At 42.4% G+C, this 22,121-nt stretch overlaps 1 protein-coding gene across 1 annotated transcript in view; it reads left to right on the top strand.

Annotated features, from left to right (window-relative positions):
• The first annotated feature begins 14,726 nt into the window (after nucleotides 1-14,726).
• Nucleotides 14,727-22,121, top strand: part of Atp11b (ATPase phospholipid transporting 11B (putative)) — a 97,935-nt gene continuing 90,540 nt past the window's right edge. The window contains exon 1 of the mRNA XM_052180635.1: nucleotides 14,727-15,038. Coding sequence (XP_052036595.1) covers nucleotides 15,012-15,038 — 27 coding nt within the window. The 5' untranslated portion in view covers nucleotides 14,727-15,011. The remainder of the gene's footprint in view (nucleotides 15,039-22,121) is intronic.

Genomic DNA, 22,121 nt, shown 5'->3' with positions numbered 1-22,121 from the left:
AATTCAGTAATAGCCATGCTAATGAAATACCAATAGTAGCATAGAATTAACATTTTTATTTTATATATTTTATATATTTGGTTTTTTATTAAAAATATTTTTCCATGCAATATATTCTGATCCTGGATTCCCCTCCCTCATTTCCTCCCAGATCCTCCTACTTCCCCGTCCTATCCTTCCACCCCTTGGCCACCTATCAGTATCAGTCATGGGTTTCACCTCATGGAGTGGGCCTTAAATCCGATCAGAGAGTGGTGGGTTACTCCTGAAACTTTTGTGCCACTATTACACCATAGTACAATGCAGATGGGTCACTGTTGTAGACTGACGGTTTGTGAATTAACTTTTTTGTTTACCAGACAGACTCTGGTTATATAGTTCTGACTGGCTTGGAACTCGTTACACAGCCCAGATTTTCTGTAAAACTTCCTTCTGAGTGCTATTATTCAATGTGTGCACCATCCTGCCCAGTGTAAAACAAACTATTGAATCTGTCAATGGCTTGACATTAGGAAACCCTCATTTTAAGCATGTGACTGCTGTATTCTATTTTCATATGAATATACCTCATGGTCTCGTACCTTCCACCTCCAGTGTAAGATAAAAATGATATCAAAGGGCTGGAGAGACGGCTGGGCTGGAGAGATGGCTCAGTGGTTAAGAGCACTGACTGCTCTCCCAAAGGTTCTGAGTTCAAATACCAGCAACCACATGATGGCTCATAGTCATCTCTAATAGGATCTAATGCCCTCTTCTGGTGTGTCTGAAGAGAGCTATCGTGTACTCATATACATAAACTATATAAATAAAATCTAATAAAAATGATATCAAAATAGTCCAAAATTTTTAGTAATCACTCCAATGCATAATACATGGGGAAAACTGTACATGGATCTGGTCATGGTGTTGCATGCCTGTAATATTAGCATTCAGAAGAAGAGGAAGGAGGATTGTGAGGAGCTTGAAGTCATCCAGAACTATATAGTGAGAGCCTGTCTTTAAATAAAAGTGTCCCCAAAGTATTATAAAGACTTTCTATTTTTCTTGGTTGCCTACTAGAATTAGTTGGTAAGATCCTCTTGCTGAAAATGCCACATACTTTCCTTTGTTTTCAAGATATGAGTACATCAAGCTAGAACTGAGCTAGAGGCTTTTCCTTCTGGCTAGCATAGTGGTGAAAGGTGCTGTACATGCTGCTAGGCAGTTGTGAATCCTATTAACTACAATAGCAACCTGTCAGACAAGACATGTGCACTGGTATGATAGTGGTCCCTCTATTATGACTGTCACCAACCACTCTTTGATTAGATTTGAGGATTATTCCACTAGAAAGAATTCATGTCTGACAACTATAAATTCAGTCAAAAGCTCATGGCTAAGGAGTTGTCAGGCACCAAGAGTTGTTTAGCTAAACTGACATAGCATCAAGCTACTTTCTGAGTATTATGTTTATATACATAGGCAAGATTCCTCCTAGATTTAATTGGAGAAGCTCTCTGCAGCGAACAATGGTGAATGTGGAGACTGGGGGCCATTTAAGGTGTTGAGAGTAAGTGTGGGCTGAGCATTCCACCCCAAACAGGACATTTATACCACTCCCTCCCTAAACGTCTCAAGAATCAGTGCAGGAGAGAAAAGATGTTGGAGCTTGAAGATGTGGAAAAGACCTGTGTAATGCAACTGTGCCGGTTAACTTTTGTCAAAGAGGACAGAGCTCAACTGTAAAAAAAAGCCTTCATCAGGTTGGCCCGTCTACGTGTGGTGTTTTCTTGATTATTGATTGATGTGGGAGAGCCCAGCCCACTCTTGGTTCCATTCCTGGACAGGTGGGCCCAGAACATATAAGAAAAGTAGTTGAAATGATCCTGAGAACTAACCAGATTTGCTCCATGATTTCTGCCTCTGTTCCTGCCCTGACGTCTCTACTCAATGATAACAGCACTTGCTCCACTATGTTCATAGCAGCCTTATTCATGATAGCCAGAATCTGGAAACAACTGAGATGTCCCTCAACCAAAGGATAGATGCAGAAAACGTGGTTCGTTTGCACAATGGAATTCAGCTATTAAAAACTTGGGATGGGCACCAATCCCTGATACTATCACTGGTGCTATGTTGTGCTTGCAGAAAGGAGCCTAACATGGCTGTCCTCTGAGAGGCTCCTCCCAGCAGCTGATTAAGATGCAGATACTTGTAGCTAACCATTGGACTGAGGTCAGGGACCCCTATGGAAGAGTTAGGGGAAGGATTGAAGGACCCAAAGAAGATGGCAACCCCACAGGAAGACCAACAGTGTCCACTAACCTGGACCCTGGGGAGCTCCCAGAGACTGAGCCCCCAACTAAAGAGCATACATGGACTGGTCCGAAGCCCCTGGCACATGTGTAGCAGAGGGCTGCCTTGTCTGGGCTCAGTGGGAGAGGATGCACGTAATACTATAGAGAGTTAATGCTCTAGCGTGCGGGGATCCCTGGGGTGCACCCTCTCAGAGGCAAAAGGGAGGGGGAGGGGGAAGAACTCTGTGAAGGGGGACTGGGGAACAGCGTCTGGTATGTAAATAAATAAAATAAGTAATACATTTTTAAAAGGTGTTTTAAAAAAGAACTTACTATTAAAAATAAAAACAAAAGTAAAATGTAGGCTAAAGACGTTCCCCCCCCTAAAGAAGTGAGGGTGAGGGGGGCAGGAGAGAATAATCCTTTGGATATGAAGATAAAAGTGGACGCGGAGATGAGACACTCAAAGTGATTGGAAAGAAATGAAAATGGCCTGCTACTGACTGATACTGTTCCGGGGAGAGATAAGGAGATAGGGCCAGCCACAAACAGTATAGTCAGGAAAGGAGATAACTGGTAGGCTGAAGGAAGTGAATGTGTATGTTTTCACCCAGGCCTGTCTATTTGGAGGTGTTTGGTGCTATAGCACCACATCAAAAACTTGGGGCATTTTCTCGCTGCCTATCCCCTTCAGGACATTGTCTGAAAGTCTGACCACTTGTGTGGTTTCTGCTCAGTGACAATGAGAAGAACAGGTGTAAGGATTCCCGCCCCCTCCCCTGCTCCCAGTAGTTTTCATTTTCACCGTAAATTAATAATGCCTGTTTCTAATTCAATATGTAACTTAGGTAGAATGTTGACTAAACTGTACACCCCAGCTTCAGAATACTGATAAAATTGGTTTCCCAATCCCAGGTCTAGACAGAACCCTGACACTGTGATTTCTCCCCCATTCCGTGCTGGTAAATCTCAAGTAAAGGTTTTCCACTAACAAAATCACTCGTCCTAGTGAGCAGGTGGACCGCTGTTCAGACCCCATTTTAGCTGCGGAATGTAGATGTGGGATGCATAGGAATGGTGTCCAGAAGGTAAAGGTCTCTTCCAGGGCATTTACCCCTCATTGGCATCATCTTTTTTGAACTATGGCATAACAAGTACTTCCTAGCAAATAGTAGGTGCTCAATAAGTGTGTTAACAAGTACTTCCTAGCAAATAGTAGGTGCTCAATAAATGTGTTAAAAGCATGGCTACTAATTTACACCAATAGGGTGATCTTCCACAAGAAAGGTGTGCTCAACTTGACCTGCTAAATCCAGTGACTTGGGCTGTAAAAGAGCAGAACTTCCAACAGTTTGGATTTTTTTTAAAGACATTTCCCAGGTTGCCAAGGGCAGGAACAATGTAACTAGGACACAACAGCCCTCCTCAGTAACCACCCCTGCCTGTGGTGGGCGCACATACATGCAGGCAAAACACTCATACACATAAAATGTATTGCATGAAATCCTAAAAGAATAGACCATTATTTAATTTAAAAAAATTTTTTTTGATTTTTTTTTTTTTTTTTTTTGGTTTTTTCAAGACAGGGTTTCTCTGTATAGCCCTGGCTGTCCTGGAACTCACTCTGTTACCAGGCTGGCCACGAACTCAGAAATACGCCTGCCTCTGCCTCCCAGAGTGCTGGGATTACAGGCATGCACCACCACTGCCCGGCTTTAATTTAAAAATTTAAGGGAGCTAAATATGAAATATGAACACATTACTTACCCACATTTCCTCGAATTGGTGCAAATATACACATACACGTGCAGAGTGACACACTTAAAACATCCTCATGCTTGGTTTTGTTGTTTTGTTTCAAAGGTATAGGGAATTGAACCCTGTGACTTAACACATCATAGGTAAGAACTCTCTACCACTAAACTATAGCCCTAGCTCTGCCTCTCTCGCTTTGTGGAGATAAGGAGCAGCCTCCTTTCCTGCAGACAGAAGTCCTACCTGCCGCATCACGGATATGTAGACACTCATTAGTGAAGAGCGCCAGCCTACTCAAAGAGTTATCACATCTTAGTTGAACATTTGAGGACCTGGCTGGAAAAAAAAAAACCCTAAGAATTCTAAATTTGAACTCTCATTGATCTTCTTTACTTCCTGTACTTATAATTTCCTGTGGGTACGAATACTTTCCCCACACTTTCTGGTGACACTTTTTTCTGTATTCAATATGGCATCCATAACATTATTTGGGAGTTAATAATCTAATCCTGAAGCAATGGCCATTTGGGTTTTAAACTATAATATTTAATATATTTTAAATGATGTATGAAATTTCTACATACTAACAAAGTACCATATAATGTTTTAATACACGAATGCATTGGATAATGTTTAAATCAGGTCAAATCTGCTATTCCTTTGTGGTGAAAAACCTCAAAACACTTTCTCTTAAGGGTTTTTGAAATGTGCATTATTTCTGTCATCTCTTCTCACCTTACTGTGCAAAAGCACAGCAGAAGTTATTGCTTCTGTCTAACTATAACTTAGCACCCACTCATGTTGAACTATAAGCCTCTTGAAAGCACCGCTAGTGGGACTAACTATTCACCTGGGGACCTAGCACAATGACTAGCTTTTGTAAGTGCTCCACATTTGCTTACTGAAAGACCAAATGGGAAAAGAAAAGGGTATGGAGAGAGAGGATAGAGTCTGGGCACCAGAATAGAACAGAAGTTTTTAAAATGAGTTTTATAAAACTGTTGATTTTACACTGACTATAATGACAGCTTTGCATTGCATTTTACTAGTTATCTAAAGATAAACCAATTAATCTCACCAGAAGTATAACATTAGGTGACTGGTAGAGCTGGTGGGATGGTTCACCTGGTAAAAGTGATTACTGTCAATCCCGAGGATCTCAATTCAGTCCCTAGATCCTACTGTGCAAGTGGAGAACTGACTCCTTTCAATTGTCCTCTGACTGCCATTTGTGGACATGTGTGAGCATGCATGCAAGTACACACATGCATACACACACACACACACACTCGGAGTAAATAAATATGTAAAAAAATGTGACGAACAAAGACATTTTCTAAGTCTTTGATTAAATGAGTATTTTACAGGAATATGCCTCTTGTCCCATCTGCTTTTCTGTAGTCAGCCATCTTTAATTCCCCCGTCTGAGCATGCAGTTCACCATCCTCAGAGATCTCTTGACTTCCCCACTGGTCACTTCAAAGGTGTTTGCTGTCCATGAAGCCACTCTTTAAACAGCTAGGTGTTTGAGTCACTGATGAACGCCTCACAATCCCTGCTCCATAGAGTCGTTTCTCAGAGGAAAACAACACTGAGGTCACAGCTCACAAGCACATGATTACCCATGTGCAAAGTCCAGGATGCACACATAGAAGCATGGAGATGCTTAATGGGAGGCGGTTCACAGCAACCTGGTTAGAACTCTCACTACTTGCCTGGGGCATCCTGAAAAAATGGCTCAGAAAAGGAGACTAAGAAGGGAAAGCTTAAGATAGCTTACACTAGAAAGCTAGGGAGAGCCTTTGAATCAGAGGAGAATCTAGAAAGAAGCTGCTCTGAATAAACGTGCCTCTTGTATATTCAAGAAATAATCAGTTTTATATTCTTTGTTTGCTAGGTTGGGCAGGGGCACCTTTTAAGTACAGAATCTTCTAAGTCCTCAGAGCTTATGAATGCTTTAATCCAGTGTGGTAAAGAATCCCGACCTTCTCTGAAGGGTTAACCAAAGCCAGACTTAGCTGAGTAAGAAGGTAGGGGATAAGAGACCAGATTTCCAGAGGTTACGTGCAACACAAGAAGCAGCCAGAGATGCTGGAGTCAAGAGTGGAGAGCCACGGGGCCAGCTCGATCTCCCTGCTCTGTAGGGAGACAGCTCTAAAGGTGATCTCATCTTAAGGAAGGTCTTTCCCGAAGAGAGGGCCATGTCAGGACACAGCCACTCAGGCTGGAAGGCAGCTGCACAGCACAGACTGTCGGCTGATTTCAGGCAAGCGTGCATTTGTATACCCAGAGTTTCTCCTGCTCTGGATCTTTGTCTACTGCCATGCAGCTGCTTTCCTTATGGAGGTATTTGTCTCTCTGGCTCTTGGGGCAGTAATGGTTTCTCCTCCTGCCTACACTTTTCTTGCCCGTGGCATCCATCCAAGTCTCCCTTCATCTCAAACCATCCCAGCACAGTCCTCAGGTCCCACCTTCTTCTTATCCTACCTGAGCAGAGAGGAATCAACCTACTATCTGTTTGCCATCTAGGGCCACAGAGGATCCAGGAATCACATTCTTATTTCAAAGACGCCAACAGACACACACACACACACACATACACAGAGACAAACACACACAGACACAGACACAGACACAGACACACACAGAAGCATGCACATGGAGACACACACACATGCACACACAGTGACACACACATATACAGACAGATACACAGACACACAGAGAGATGCATATACACACAGACACATACAGACACAAATAAACATGTATACAGACACACACAGATGCATACTTACAGACACACATACACAGACACACACAGACAAACACAGGCACACACAGAAGCATACACATGGAGACATGCATACACACATACACACACAGAGACACACACATATACAGACATACAAATATACAGACACACACAGATGCATATACAGACAAACACATGCACAAATAAACACATACACAGACACACACAGATGTATATACAAACACAACACACATACATATACATACATATAAACACACACATACACATGCACAGACACACACGCACCTACAGACATGCATAGACACAGATGCACACACACATACACAGACATGTACAGACACACATATAAATAGACATGCACAGACACACATATACATAGACATGCACAGACACACAAATATGCACAGACATACATAGACACACAGACATACACAGACACACACAGACACACACACACATACACACACCCCCCTCTCACTGATAAACTGTTTCCAAAGCCAGATATTCAGCTTAAGCACTTGAACAAGTAATTGTTCTTCCTGTGACCCAGACAAAGTTTCTGAGTTCGAGGCCAGCCTTCTCTACAGAGTGAGTTCCAGGATAGCCAGGGCTACACAGAGAAACCCTGTCTCAAAAAACAAACAAACAAAAAAAAAAAAACCTTCACGACATTCATCTCGTTCTTCTCGCAATCCTGGGGCTGCAGCCTTCAGCTGGCCTTTCCTTCTCCCTCACACTTTCTCCCCTCATGGCCTTTCTTTCCTCCCTACAGTTTACTCAGTATTTTGTTTTCTTTTTCTCAACTGTCTTCTCAACATCATTCCTATAAATTAACAGTTAGAGTCACCATGAAGAAGGAAAGGCTTATGTAACTGTGGCAGATGGAAGGGAATAGTGTGATCTTTGGACTTGGTCATATGGAGGGCTCTCTCTAATCTCAAGAGCAGTCTTTACGACTTGCAATCATAAATGAGTGCTGTATATTCTCCTTTATTCTGTCTATTCAGAAAGATTGAAGGTTACCTATAAAGTGTGGATAGTGCAACAGAACATACAGGAAGAAATCAGTCAAAGGTCAACCACGAGGAGACAAAATAATAAATCGACCTTGAAAAACTGACAAACGTACAGCATGGGATCCAGGTGGGAGCTGTCATTACAAGTCACCAAAACAGCCATGACAGGAAGTGCACCAACTTACACAATTCAAAATACCACAGGATGCTGAAACAAAGAGGTCGCTTGGGGAGTGCTGTAGTTACGAGTCATTACTGAACTTCTTCCCCGGTGCCTGGGAGGAGGACACGGTTGATGAGAAAGTAGTGTTTTCACAGCCTCCTTCAGTGGACACAGTTCTGGGGTCCTCGGCTACTTTTCTTACAGTTCCTGGATTTATGCCTGTGCTCTGTGGGTCCGTGACAGTAAAAGGAAGAGCCACAGAGTAGCAAAGAGTACCCTTTGACAGGGTTCCTAAAACCCTAAAGGTAAAATCTAGATCTTGAAAAAATGGCACCACGTTTAGAAAATCTTCCATCAACATTCCTTCTTTCAGCTGAGAGTTTAAGCTAGGAGACCGGCACTGTGCTAGCAATTCATTTGCACTGGTAGACAGACTGCAGGTGGAGTAATGTTTTGTAAAAGCTAAATAAAAAAAAAAACCTAAAAATATTTGTGTGTATTCAATATTTTCCCCCTAGAAAACAATTTTAGCCCAGAAACATCTACATAACAATTACTAGGAAACTCCTGCCTAGTGCAGTCAATTTAATCGGAAAAAAAAGAAAAAGAAAAAGAAAACAAAACTTACAAATCTTCTAACTATGAAATGTTTTGTGCAATGAAAGTGTCTGTGGTGGCTATAAAACAAGATGCTGCAAAAGCAATGTTTTTGGAATGTTGTGTAGTTTGCGCAACTGTGTAGGGCTCCAAGTTGGTTAAACATTGGAGGCAGCCTTAAGAGCAACAGTGTTACAAATTTCAGTATTATTGCTAGAGTATTCTTGCAATTATTGACTTAAATCCACTGATACTGTTGTTAGAAGTTCCCTCTTTAAGCAAGTATGCATAAAAGAAGGTCATTAGGGCTGTTTTCATTCTGTGTGTGTGTGTTTATGTATTTTAATAAATGATAGAATACCATGGCCAGTGCATCCAAAAGTAGTATCAAGTTATGAAAGGGCAACTTAAAGTCAGGAAGAAATGAGGTATGAATAAATTTATGTTTTTCCTGTTTTCTTGCCTTTCTTGTGATAGTTTTTATGAATTCCAGTTCTCACAGTGGTTTTGGATTTCAGTTAGGTGTTTGTACAAATAGTTCAAAAAGTTGAAACTGAGTTTATATCACATAGCTCACTGTAGATATCTATCTGAGGACTTTTCAGGGTGTTGTGTGACAAGACTTTTCCTGGGGAGGTACAACACACACATCTTCACATCCCAATGGGCAGACCACTACATACCAAAGTATGGATCCACCAAAGTCCAATCTGGTAAAACAATTGATTTTACTGGGGCTACTTAAAGAAGAAGAAATGACTAAAAGACAGCTACATCACCAAAGCCCACCCCAGCATTGGTGACAGCTTACAAAGCTGAGAACCTGAAGCACACTGCACAGCCTGTAAGCAGCTCGGCAGGCTGGAGAATGTCCTTTTCAGATGACTCTGTTGGCCTACACCTCTTTCAGGCATCTGGGCCAGTCTCTGCTTCTTCCACGTAGTTTGTCTAGTGTCTGTTTCCTTTGAAGCTCAGCTTCTCTGAGAGTGACTCTCAGAAGTCTTTCTGGCTTACTCCTGGAGGGAGGGCCTAGTGAGTCTGATTAGTTTTAGGGACTTCCTGAAGCTATTATGAGTTGTTTACCTTCTGTCTTAAGGAGTTTCCTTACAGGACGCAATGTTTCAATCTCAGGGGAAACTGCCTCATACACAAGAAAGAATCCTACTACTAGGGCACCGCTGTCCTGTAGCAGGTCTCCACAAGGTCTAGAAAACTCTATGCAGGTCTAGAAAAGCTTGCCTCATTTCTTATTTTCCCTGTGTAAAGTCTAGTCTAGAACTCTTGGAATAGTATTTATTCAGAAGGCTTTTTTGTTGTTGTTCTAGGATTACTCTTTTGTAATCTATCCTATTTGTGACTTAAAATTTATTTATTTTGTGTGCATGCATGCCACAGTGCATGTATGAAAGTCAGAGGACAGTTTGCAGCAGTTGGTTCTTTTTTACCATTATATGGGCTCTCAGGATTGAAAGTCAGGTCATCACATTTGACTACAAGCACCTTTATCCTCAGAACCATCTTATCAAACCCAGATTTGTGATTTTGAGGAAAAGTACAAGTTGGCATTTTCAAAAATGAGATTTAAAAAGATTTTCCTAGCATGTCAGTTTGTTGATATAATAAATAATTGAGGCAACACACTGGTAGGGTCAGTGTACTTCATAGAGACTGACACTGGAAGCGTCAGGGAGGTGCAGGATTGAGATTGACTTTAACCTAAAGAAGTAGTTCTCAGCCTGTCTGTCACGACCTCTTGAAGGGTTGAACCACCCTTTCACAGGGGTTGCCTACAACCATTGGAAAACACAGATATTTACAGTATGACTCATAACAGTAGCAAAATTACAGTTATGATGTAGAAATTAAATAATCTTATGGTTAGGGTCACCATAACATGAGGGTCACCATAACATGAGTATTAAAGGATTGTAGCCTTAGAATAATTGAGAACCACTGATCTAAAGGATAGAGAGAGACCACTGGTCTCCCCTAGATTAGAATCTCCTTATGTCATCCACTGTGCATTACCCTGCATTGCTTTGATATTATGAACCTAGACATTTCATTTCTTTCCTCAGATACTCATTCATTGATTTCTCTAGTTCACTGAACAGTTACTGAGTACTCGTTGGATACCACGAGTACCAAAATGAATGAGCTGTGACTTCCAACCTAGACAAGCTCATAGACTGTGCTTTCTTCTCAATCATGGCCCAAGATATTCTGCACAAGAAAAATGCCTTTGTCTGTAATACCTAAGATTGCCTGTTATACCAAGTTAGAAAGTATTTGGTATTGTTTTCCCTGAGAATGCACGAAACTCCTCAGCATAACTGGCATATAATTATTCTAACATGGATATTTGTAGTCTAACATGGATACAAAAGAGCCATATTTATCATTAATGTAACAGCTGTTAAATGATGCTGATGATCCCTGTCTTGGGAGTGTCTGCCACTTCATTGGAATGGCTCAAGTTTCAGGTTTCCAGGGTAGCCTGTGATGTGCTTTACATCTGGCCCTCTGCCAGCACTTTCTACTCAGTGCTTGATTCTACCAGTATGGAGTTTTCTATCGGCCCTCCCTTCCCCCACTGCCTGCTGCACAAAGTATTCATGGATGAACAGACACCCTAGACAAAAACTCCTACTGTTTTCTTATTTAGAAAACTCCAGGAAATCTCCATTGAGGAGAATTTTGTCTTAGCCAAGCAGTTGCCATCTTGGGGATGCTCAGCTTTGTCTCCTTGCAAAAGACCATCTCAATGGGCATGCTGCCTATTTACAGGCCTTAATGTCCTGAGTGTTTAGCTGCTCCTTTCTGTTTGTCGTATACACGACTCTGCCTCAATTGCATTTGGCCTCTGGGAGAGACTGGAGTACCTAGTTAGGGACAGACTAAACAGGGAACTTCCTCTATATGGCTTCCTGGGAAGCTCTCATTCCTGCTGGAGAAGGGCTCTTGAGGTGTGTCTTGGTGTGGGAGCAGCACCCACACCCCTGCAAGTGACAGATATCTCATTTGTACTCTGTACGGAAGGAAGCTCAGTAAGCTCACTGGTTGCCTAGAGTGAAGTTTGAGGCAGTCATGCCTTGGTAACTAGGTTCTTAGGAGAAGGGTTAGACATTGCTTATATCTTCTCCTGGGAAGAAATGTTAGCAGCATACATTAAAAAAAAAAAAAAAAAAGCAAACATTTGTAATCAGTCAAGAACTCGACCTCCCGGGTTTCACTTTACCCATACAGTCCCACTTCTTCTTTCCCTGAATTAGTTACACCATCTTACACATCCAGTGCTTTCTTAACCCAAACATTTGCCCCTGCAGCTAGCTCATCGGGCTGCAAAGTCTATCCTTTCTTTATCCTCTCATTTCAAACTCAGTTTAGATTCAGATGTGGTCCAGTGGTAAGCTATTTGCCTAGAATCGAAGATAAATACAAATGACGTTAATAGCCTTTCTCCTGACACCTTCCCCAACTGTTATTGTTCAGACCAAGTTTCTGAAATTAATATCATCAGTATAATACTTTAGGGTTTGACTGTCACATGGCTGACTGGCTTCCCCTCTGCGACTGTTCTTTCCAACTAGATTATAAGCTGCAGCCAGGACAGAGGAGGATGCTCTAAAGTGGGGTTTCTGCCCTTTCCTAATTTTAGCCCATTTGCACACAATCATTTGATGCTGAAATGCTGAAGAAATAGTTGTGGAATAAATGAATTGCTACAAACTCCAAACATTTTCTTTTTATACCTGGTTCCTACCTTCTTAAGTCATGTGTTTTCCCTTTTCTCTTCCTAAGCCTTCCTAATCACAAGCAACAGGATGTGTTCCTTTTATATTGTATGAAGGTGTTTTCATGAGGTCCACTTAAATCCAACTGCAACAAAGAGCCAGAATATCTCAGAATATTTAAGCTTGCAAACCACAAACTTCTGTGGCAAGTAATTGTTACATTTTTCCATCATTCAGGTTAGGAGTTGGTTCCTGGGCTTGGGAACATGAACTTAGTTTAATCCTCCCAGCAAGATGGAGAAGCTGTCCTTGAGACAATCTCTCTACAACATAAGCTGTTCAGCTATAGGGAAGTCCGCAGCTCCCCTAGGGCCTGGGACCTTGAACTTTCCCTCTATGATTAAATGGGGTCTGAAAACAAAATGGCAGTCCTTAGGACAAGTTTCTTTTGTTTGTTTCCAATAGCATATGTGCCTATGTATACACATACAACTGAAATCAAGATTTCAGAGAACTGATCCCTAACAGTTTCCCTCTGACCTCTACACACCCACATGGCATGCATTCCTACCTCCAATAAATAAATTTAATTTAAAAAAACCCACTGATCATTATACATGTAGAAGATTTTGCCATCTAAAGAATTTCAACTATAGTATAAAAATACTTTCCACACCATGGTCCTGGTAGAAAATGTTTAGAGCAAAACACTGCTCTATTGCTAATTTTTGTTCCTGACAGTTTGAATTTTCATATGGTCTTCACATCCTTGAGTTACTTTCTGCCATATTGCCTTAGAGCACCTAGAATCTAACTCCTTCCTAATTCCCCGTCCCCTGCCCACTTCCACCGTTAGACATTTGGAACCCAGTTCAATGATGTATAATGCATCCTCTAGACTGCTGTTTCACAGGTTAGCTTGACAAATTTGGTGGAAATATAAATAAAAAATTTCCAGGCCTACTTTGTAACCAAGTCATTTGGAAATAAAATGTGAGAAATAAGCTTGTTTAGGAATAAGCTTAAGAGCACATGTTCTACTGCCTGATAATCCATAATCCAAATCACAGTTTTGCCAAATTATTTAACTTGTGCTTCTTCAGCCGCACAATCAGCATAATACGTACTTCAAAGAGCCAATGGATAAATTAGAGTATTGGATAGCACTTGATGCAGTGGGTTCTGGGACACTGCCTTAGGAATGGAAGTAACATTTTATCCTCTCTAAAAACTTCCCTGAAAGTTCATGCTGGTGTCATAAAGGAAGGTTCTGGCATAAGGGCAAAACTAAGATTCCCTTTTCTTTTTAAATACCTGTTCTAAATTTGGGTAGTTTATAATATAAAAAAAATCCATTGTAGGTTTTATAGGCCAGAGATATCAGAAAGAAAAATTCTGATTTCAGTGCTGGATTATCTAAGAAATGCCTACTGAAACCAAAAGACTGATTTGTCTAATCATGGTAGCTTAGATTTAGGTTTTTGCTCAACGTTACTTTTCAAATTACAAATGTCTGATGGTAGAGAGTTTTAATTCAGGAAAAAGAGAGTAGAATAAAGACATACAGGTGGCTGCTTTTAGACAGTGTAGGCTTGTTCCAGTTGCTGGTATGGTCCTTATCAGTTATGTACACCCTTGTTATAGAGGTCAAGCTACTTCCAGGGTAGTTTTTTTCATTGCCTGCTTAGTAATTAGCTTTCCATAGAAAGCTTTCCCCCTTAACCTTTCCCGTTTAATTCAGCAGGATAGGATCTCAGCAATATCCCCAGAAACTGAGGTGTAGGCTGGACTCTCACAGAAAAGTCTCAAACTTTCCCCAATATTAGCCCACTTTGGTTACTCTATGAGTTACATGTGAAGCAATTAAATACCTTTGACAATTAAAAAAAATATTTCTTAACAATTCTATGAGAATTTCATACAATTTATTTTGATCATAATCATCTCCCCCCTCCAAATGTAAGCCTTTGATAATTTAATGAAACCAATATGGGGGCCTCTGGGGACTGACCTTTTGGTCACATACATTTGCTGGTGTGGATCCCAGTGTTGGGAGGATGGGGGTGGGGAGGGGAGATCTGCAACAGGGCAGAGCCGGAGAACTGCCCGCTCAACTCCCCCTCGAGGAGTTGCTGCAGCCCGGCGGGCCAGGGTACAGAAACTCGGAAAAGGCCCACATAACAGGCGAGCCTGACGGTGCTCACGTTTTCGCTGCGTACCGTCCCGAAAAGGGCAGGCAAACCAGCGCGGAAACAGGGAAGGGTGGGCCTCGGAGAGGTAGCGCAGCGGGCGGGTCCAGAGCAGGTGAGGGAGGGGCACAGGGCTCGGGGCGGGGCCATGGCGGCCGAGGGTGGGGCGCAGAGCTTGGGGGCGGGGCCATGGCGGGCAAGGGCGGGGCGGCGCCGTGGGGGCGGCGGTGCTTCGGTTTGACAACGGTCAGAGATGAAGGTGGCCGCGGCGCAGCGGGGAGTTGAGCTGCACCGGGCGCGGGTAGCAGCCAGGCCGCGCCTGTAGGACCTCGGGGCCGGGGTGGCGGGATGGGGACCCGACTTGGGTAGCAAAGCGGCGGCAGCAGAGAGCGGAACTTAAGCCCGAGGGGCTCGCCCGCTCCGGTCACACTCGGAGTCCTCTTCCACCTGCTGCCGCTCGGCCCCGCGTCCGGCGGGCCACGACGGCGTCGGCGACGGCGGGGGCATGTGGCGCTGGGTCCGGCAGCAGCTGGTAAGTGAGGGCTGGGTGGCGCGGCGGGGCGGCGCGGGCTAGGCCGCGGCGGGGGCGCGCGGCTCTCCCTCGGCCCGGGCTCCGCACGGCGCCGGGATGCGCTGCTGCTTGCGGCCGCTGCGGGTCGCGAGCGGCGCGGGCCCCGAGGTGACGGAGGCAGCGCCGCGGGGCGCGGGTCAGGCGCCTCCCGGGACTCCGAACTAGATTCATGCGGGCTCCGGAGGAGGTCTGGGTCCTCCTCGGCCTCCCGGCGGAAGCTCACCCTGGGCCTAGGAGGAAGGAGCTCCGGAAAGGTCCTCACCGCAGCCGGGTGCAACTTCTCTGTGAATCTGTCACCCACCCCTCCTCAAGGCGGTTAGAACGCAAGGGTCTCGAGCCAGTGGGTAACTTTTGAACATTACTGACTGTGTGACCTGGAGAAAGAAGAAGAAAACCCTCGAGTGACTTAAGTGTCTAAAAAGCGTCACCTTTCTCAGAAATTACTCGCAGACGAAAATCTCTCATGTCTCTTGGCACCCGCAGCCCAGAAAATAACACCACCAAGGCGACAGTGACAGTAAAGGCAGATATCACTTCAGTTCTAGGAATGCTAACCTATATGCTGCTTAATTTTGACATTGTACCCATTGCAGTATTTTTGTTTTATTTACGAGGTTTCGAGGCAGTGATAAATCTTAGTGAAGCAGAAATGTACTGTTTTGAGACCAAAATCTTCATTCTCCTTTTTCCCTGCGGTAGGACAGCTTTTCAGGTAAAAACTAAAAAGTATGTATTTCAGTCAGTCTCCTGTTTATTTTACAGTAAGCATCATTCTTAAATAAAGAAATCTTATAAATAAAACTAGAGCTGCCTGCCACTCCCTCGTACAAATGGTGGGTCTTTATTTTTAGCTAACTGTTGCAAATTGAAGTATTCGAGCTTTATTGGGAATCCAAGCTAATGATGTCATTTAATCCACACTGTTAAACTGTTTTGGCTTTCTTGTGGCCAGCCGGTACAGTAAGGAAGTTAATTATTACAAATCTGATCTGCTTTTGACTTCTCAGACGTCATGTGAAGAAGGCTTAATTTTACACCTTTTATCAGATGTTTTGTGTGAGAAAATAATTTTTAAGTCTGTTTTTTCAAGCTTTTCCCAGTATGTTAAGACTGTCTCAGTGTGAGGTGCTTTTTTGTTAGCTTGAAAAAAATATCGGGTAATGTTGGGGAAAATGGCTTTAATGTTTACAGCTGAAAGGGAAGAACCAGAAGCTGTGTGGTCATTTTTAAGTCAGCTGTCTTTTGGGACTAACAAGTTGAGCAAGTTGCCTTGCTATCTCTGATATTTAGTTGCCTGTCACTGGCTTTACTTTTAAGATAATCAAGTCATTAAGACCTTGTGCCAGGGCTGCAGAGATGGCTCAGCAGTTAAGAGCACTGACTGTTCTTCTAGAGGTCCTGAGTTCAATTCCCAGCAACCACATGGTGGCTCACAAACACCTGTAATGGGATCTGATGCCGTCTTCTGGTGTGTGTGAAGACAGCTACAGTGTACTCATATAAATAAAAATAAATAAATCTTAAAAAAAAAAAGACCTTGTGCCAAAGCAGGACTTTGTTTTGCTGACTAAGTTTGTGTAATCATTTAAATTACAAATTAAGGACAGTGTACAGAATACTGAAGTATGTTGTACTGGCTCGGTAATAAACAGCCATTCTATTCGCTACTCCAAGAATTGAGTTCAAAAAAGTTGAGCTTGGATTATTCAAATTATACAAATTTTATATATAAATAATGCAAATATATTCTATATGTGCTCACTGGGTTTAGTTTCCAGCATTATGTTAATTGTAAAATTCATAAAAGAGAAAATTTGGGTAAATCAATATAGGCACAGGTTGTTTTGGAGTTTCAGAACATTTCATATGAATCCTGGCTTTCAACTAATACTTTAACCAAAAAAAGATACTTTTTGTTTTAATTTTCTTATTAATGCTTTGTGTGTTTGTGTGTGTGTGTGTGTGTGTGTGTGTGTGTGTGTAAGTCACCCTGTGCCAGTTGGTTCTTCGCTGCCTTGTGAGTCTCAGGAATCAAACTCAGGTTCTCATTTGCCTCCTGAGACATCTCACTTAGCTTGCTGTCTTTTTATGATAGAGACAACTCTATCTTCTACTTATTTATTTGCAATTTAAAAAAAATTGATTTCTTATCTCTATAAAATATTTTTAACTGCCCAATGATGAGAACTCATGATCAAAACTGACATTTCCCTTTATGGAAATAGTGAAAACATATGGAATATCCCTTTCTTTTTTCTTTTTTGTTTTTCTTTCACATATAATGTTCAAATTATTTTATGCTAAAAGTTATGTTTTTCTGGTGTAGTTCATATTCATAGTGTACCCCTTTTCAGTAACATGCTGTACTAACTCATAGTACATCCTTAACAGCATCTCAGTTATAACAGCATAGGATGCCTGGTATATTATTATTATTACCTTGCCAGTGCTGGTGTCAAATCCACAGCTTTACACATGCTAGTGGTAGCTGTTGACTGCATGCGCTGCTAAAATTTGTATTAAGAGAAGAATATTTTCAATAGCATATTTATTTTTATAGTACTGATGTCTACCTTTAAGCAAAAATCCTTATAAACAAATATAATTAGATAACATATAAGGTTTCATTACAGAACAACATAATACCATATTTTCATAGAGGTTACTTGTGTGTAGGTATATGCTAAATCCTGTTTTACTTTGAAGGTGATGAGGCTTTTACTCATGACTGTTCTCAGCCAGCCCCCTGTATTGGGTATATAATTAGTCTTGAGAATGTTTTCTGGATAATGAATAGATTAGGAAATAATGAATATTATTTCTGTGGTTAGCAGTATAGTGATAAAATTTAAGTCTGACCAGCCCAGAAGAATGTAGAAAATGACTGTAACTTGCCCGCAAGCACAAACTAGCAGGCGGGTGTTTGTTTAGCTGGTGGGACATGCCTGTAATCCCAGCACCTGCGAGATGGAGGCCGGGAGATCGTGAGCTGGGGTACAGTGCACTGCAGTTCTTATTCTTGCACTGGTGGCCGTGAATAGAAGCTGAAGACTGTCTCCTGATTCACCAAGGAAACTGGCAGGTGCTCAGCCACACCTCCCTGGGTGTTGTTACCAAATGCATGCCACACTTGCTGTGCCTGTGCTCCTGCCTTGTTTGTGCTGTGGCTGCTGCCACAGGAGTGAAGCCCCTCTGCAGGCTCCCAGCTGCCTGTGGTTACATGCTGCTCTCAGTCATTCCCTGGCCTCTGCCACCTCGCAGAGCAGAGCCGGTGCCCTTTCTCATCCCTTTAACCTGCAAACACAGTGACTCGTCCCTCCTTATCTTAATTTGCCCTGTACTGAGCCTAACTGCCAAATGGTCTTTAATATAATAATAATTTTAAAAAGGTTTATCCTGCATCACAGTTCTACCTAATATACTTGAAATGTGCCTGGCTCACATTGAAATTTTCTTAAATATAAAACATAATGGATTTTAAAACAGAAGAAAAATGTGATATAACGTATCTCAGTTATATTTATTTCTGTAATAGTAAGAGACTTAGCAGAAAAGGTACTTGTTAACCAATTACTGTAACAAATGCACAGTAAATGTGCTCGGTCTGACCTCTGGGATTCACTTAGTAGAAGGAGATTATCTCCTGACAGTTATCCTCTGACTTTTACATTTGTGTGATGACATGCACCCACTCCCCAGTAATAAATAAATATAATAAAAATTCAATTGTTTATTTTTAAAATGTGGCTATTAGAAATTTAAAAATAATGTATGTGCCTTGCATCTGTGGCTCGTGTTTTATTTTTACTGGTACTGCTATATAACATCAAAAGTAAGCCTTGGTTCCTTTGGAGCACATTAAATCTAGATATCTTTCTTTATATTCATATCTGTCTATCTATCTATGTCTATATCAGTTGATTTTTTTTTTAATGCATCACAGGCTAGTTTTAACTTGTGATCTTCCTGCTCAGTCTCCTGAGTGTTGGAATTTTGGAAGTGTATTCTTTTTTTTTTTTTTTCTTTTTTTGGTTTTATTCCAGACAGGGTTTCTCTGTGTAGCCCTGGCTGTCCTGGAACTCGCTCTGTAGACCAGGCTGGCCTCGAACTCAGAAATCCACCTGTCTCTGCCTCCCAAGTGCTGGGATTAAAGGCGTGCGCCACCACCGCCCGGCTGGAAGTGTATTCTTAAATAGCAAGTTTTTCTTTTGGTCAAGGTGACCTGTTAGAGGTGTCTGGTGTTCCCAGGAGCACTCAGGGACCTTGCTTCAGAGCCTGGGTGTACGGCTTTCCCCAGAGTGAGGTCAGTATATCAGGTGCCACCATTGGAAGCAAACTTATTTTCCTCCCCTGGCAGTAATTAAATGCCAACAGCTCTTCAGCTAAGGGCTTGATTTCATGCCTGCTTCATGTCCTCCAGGCTGAGAGTTTGTTTTCTCTAGCTTGATCTTGTGCAGGCCATGTATATATTATACTGTCAAACTGTTATGAATCTGTATGTGTATCTGCCCCATTGTGTCTGGAAAAGTTGATTGAAGTCATTCACCGTCTCTGCATCTTAATTTTCCCAATTCTTTGACTTAGATCCCTGAGTCTTGGGGGTTTATATAGCTGTCCAGTCAGGGCTGAGCACTCTGACATCTCTTGCTTGCCACATGTTGAGCAGTTGTGGGTCTCTGTAGATGGCTAATTGCCATGTATTGCAGGAAGAAGCTTCTGTGATGAGGGCTGGGTAGGGCAGTGATCTACAGACACAGCAATAAGTCATTAAAAGTCGTTTGTTGGCATGTCCATTTAGCAAGGCAGTAGTAGACTTGTCCCTAGAGCCAGTGATGTTTCTAGCACAGGTTCTTGGTGTCATTAAGGCTGTCACATATCTCATGGAGCAGGCCTTAAAGCTAATTCAGTCTGTTACTCCATACCACTCACTGCTATTGCATCAGTGGACAAATCTTGCCAGGCAGGCTGTGACTGTAGCTCTCAGTGTTCGTAGCTGGGTGAGGCTGATGATTACTTTTCTCGGAGTGTGCAGCACTATGCACTCTAGGCAGTAGAGATGAAGTTACCAGTTCAGTGCCAACTGGGTGTCTATATGTTCTGTAACTCAAGTGTGTGGTGCTTTCAGCAATAGGGTTTTACTGTCAAGTTCTAGAGAGTAATCAATAGCATTGGCAATAGCCTGTACTTGTGGGGAGGGGGGTTATTGATCCTTTTGCCAAACAACTCAAAAAGAGCTAACCCATTTCTGGTCCTGGGAGCTTCATTTAGTAGTGGACATCTACTTGGGATATTGTCCTCTCACTGTAGAGTAACTCCATTTAAACTGGAAGCTTCCACAATAGCAGGCCTTGATGTGTCTTTTCAGAAAGCCTTCAGTCTTAGTTCTCCCTCCTCAAGTTCCCTCCTTTACTCTATCCTTCCATCCTCAAACCATTTAATCTTACCTGTACTGGTTCCTCCTCTGTAACACTCTATTATTTTTCCATGATCGACCCCCCTCCTATGTTCCTTTACTAGTTACCTCAGCTGTCTATGTTTTCCAAATGAAATGCACATTATCTAAAGCTGAAAAGCATCCACATGTGAGAAAAGAGGCAGTGCTTCTGGGTTTTGGTTACCTCGCACAGGCTGATTGTTTCCAGTTCCATATATTTATCTGAAATTTTCATAATTTTGTTGTCTAACAGCTGAATAATGCTCTGTTGTATAGTATACCACATTTTCTTTATTCATTTATCAGTTGATGGCTATCTAAGCTGTTTCCATTTCCTGAGTCTTGTGAATAGATCAGCAATGAACATGGTTAAACAAGTATCTCTGAAGTAGAATATAGAGTCTTTTAGTTTTAAGCCTAGGAATGGTGTAGCTGGAGCTTGTGCCAATCTATTCCAGCATTGTGAGGACCGTCGTGTTCTACAGTGATTCCCACGGTGGTCTGCTACTTCCTGTTCCACTCCTCTAGCATGTGTGTGCTCGCTCTCTGCTGTGCGCACTCTCCCTCTCCCTCTCTCCTGTGTACATTCTCTCCCTCCCCCTCCCCTGTCTTTCTCTCCCCTCCATCTCCCTCCTCCTTCCCCCTCCCTCTCTCCCTGTCCCTGTCTATCTCCCTGTCTGCCCCCTCCCTCTCCCTGTCCTTCTCCCTCTCTCCCCCTCTCCCCCTCTCCCTTTCCCTTTTTCCTTTCCTTCTGCCCCCTCTCCTTTCCCTTCCCCCTCCCCCTCCCCCCCTCCCTGTCTCTGAGACAAGTGGCTCTGATTAGAACTTAATATATAGACTAAGCTAGCCTGGAACTCCAGAGAACCACCTGCTTCAGTCTGCCTCCTAAATACTGAGATTAAAGGCATGTGCTATTTGTATGTAATCTTTAGAGAATTCTGTTTAGTTTCATGTTCCATTTTTAAATTGGGTTGTTCCTTGATGTTTAGTTTTTTTTTTAAAAAACTATATATTCTAAATACCAACCCTCTGTGATTGATATCCTTTGCTATTCATAAGCTTTGTAGTTTTATGAAATCTCATTTGCCAGTTATTGATCTGAGTGCCTGTGCTATTGTTCAGAATGTCCTTCTTGTGCCTATAAGTTTAAGCATATTTCTCACATTCTCCTCTATCAGGTTTGAGATATCAAGGTCTTATATTGAGATCAGCTTTCTGTTTTACTCAGTCTAGGACCTCAGCCTAAGCCTGGTGCTGGCCCATATTAAGGGTGGGTCTTCTTACATCAATTAATCTAATCTAGTCCACCATAGGCATGTCCAGAGGTTTATTTCCACTGTGATTCTAAATCCTATCAGTTTGACAATTAACTTTGGGGGCCTGGAGTATAGCTATTCAGATCACTTACTGCTCATGCAGAGGATCAGAATTTGGCTATCAGCACACACTGGCTGCCTCACAACCACTCATAACTCAGCTTCAGGGGGCTTGAACTCCCACCCTCTGCGGGCACACGCACTCTGTGCATGTGACCCCGCCCTCCATAAATTAATCAAAATCTTAAAAAATGATTAGCGTTATAAGTAGGTCCTCTTTTCTTTGTTCTTTTG

This window comes from Apodemus sylvaticus, chromosome 4, assembly GCF_947179515.1.
Source record: "Apodemus sylvaticus chromosome 4, mApoSyl1.1, whole genome shotgun sequence".
Classification (NCBI taxonomy): domain Eukaryota; kingdom Metazoa; phylum Chordata; class Mammalia; order Rodentia; family Muridae; genus Apodemus; species Apodemus sylvaticus.
The sequence above is the reverse complement of the archived record's forward strand: the minus strand, read 5'-3'. Positions and strand labels throughout refer to the sequence as shown.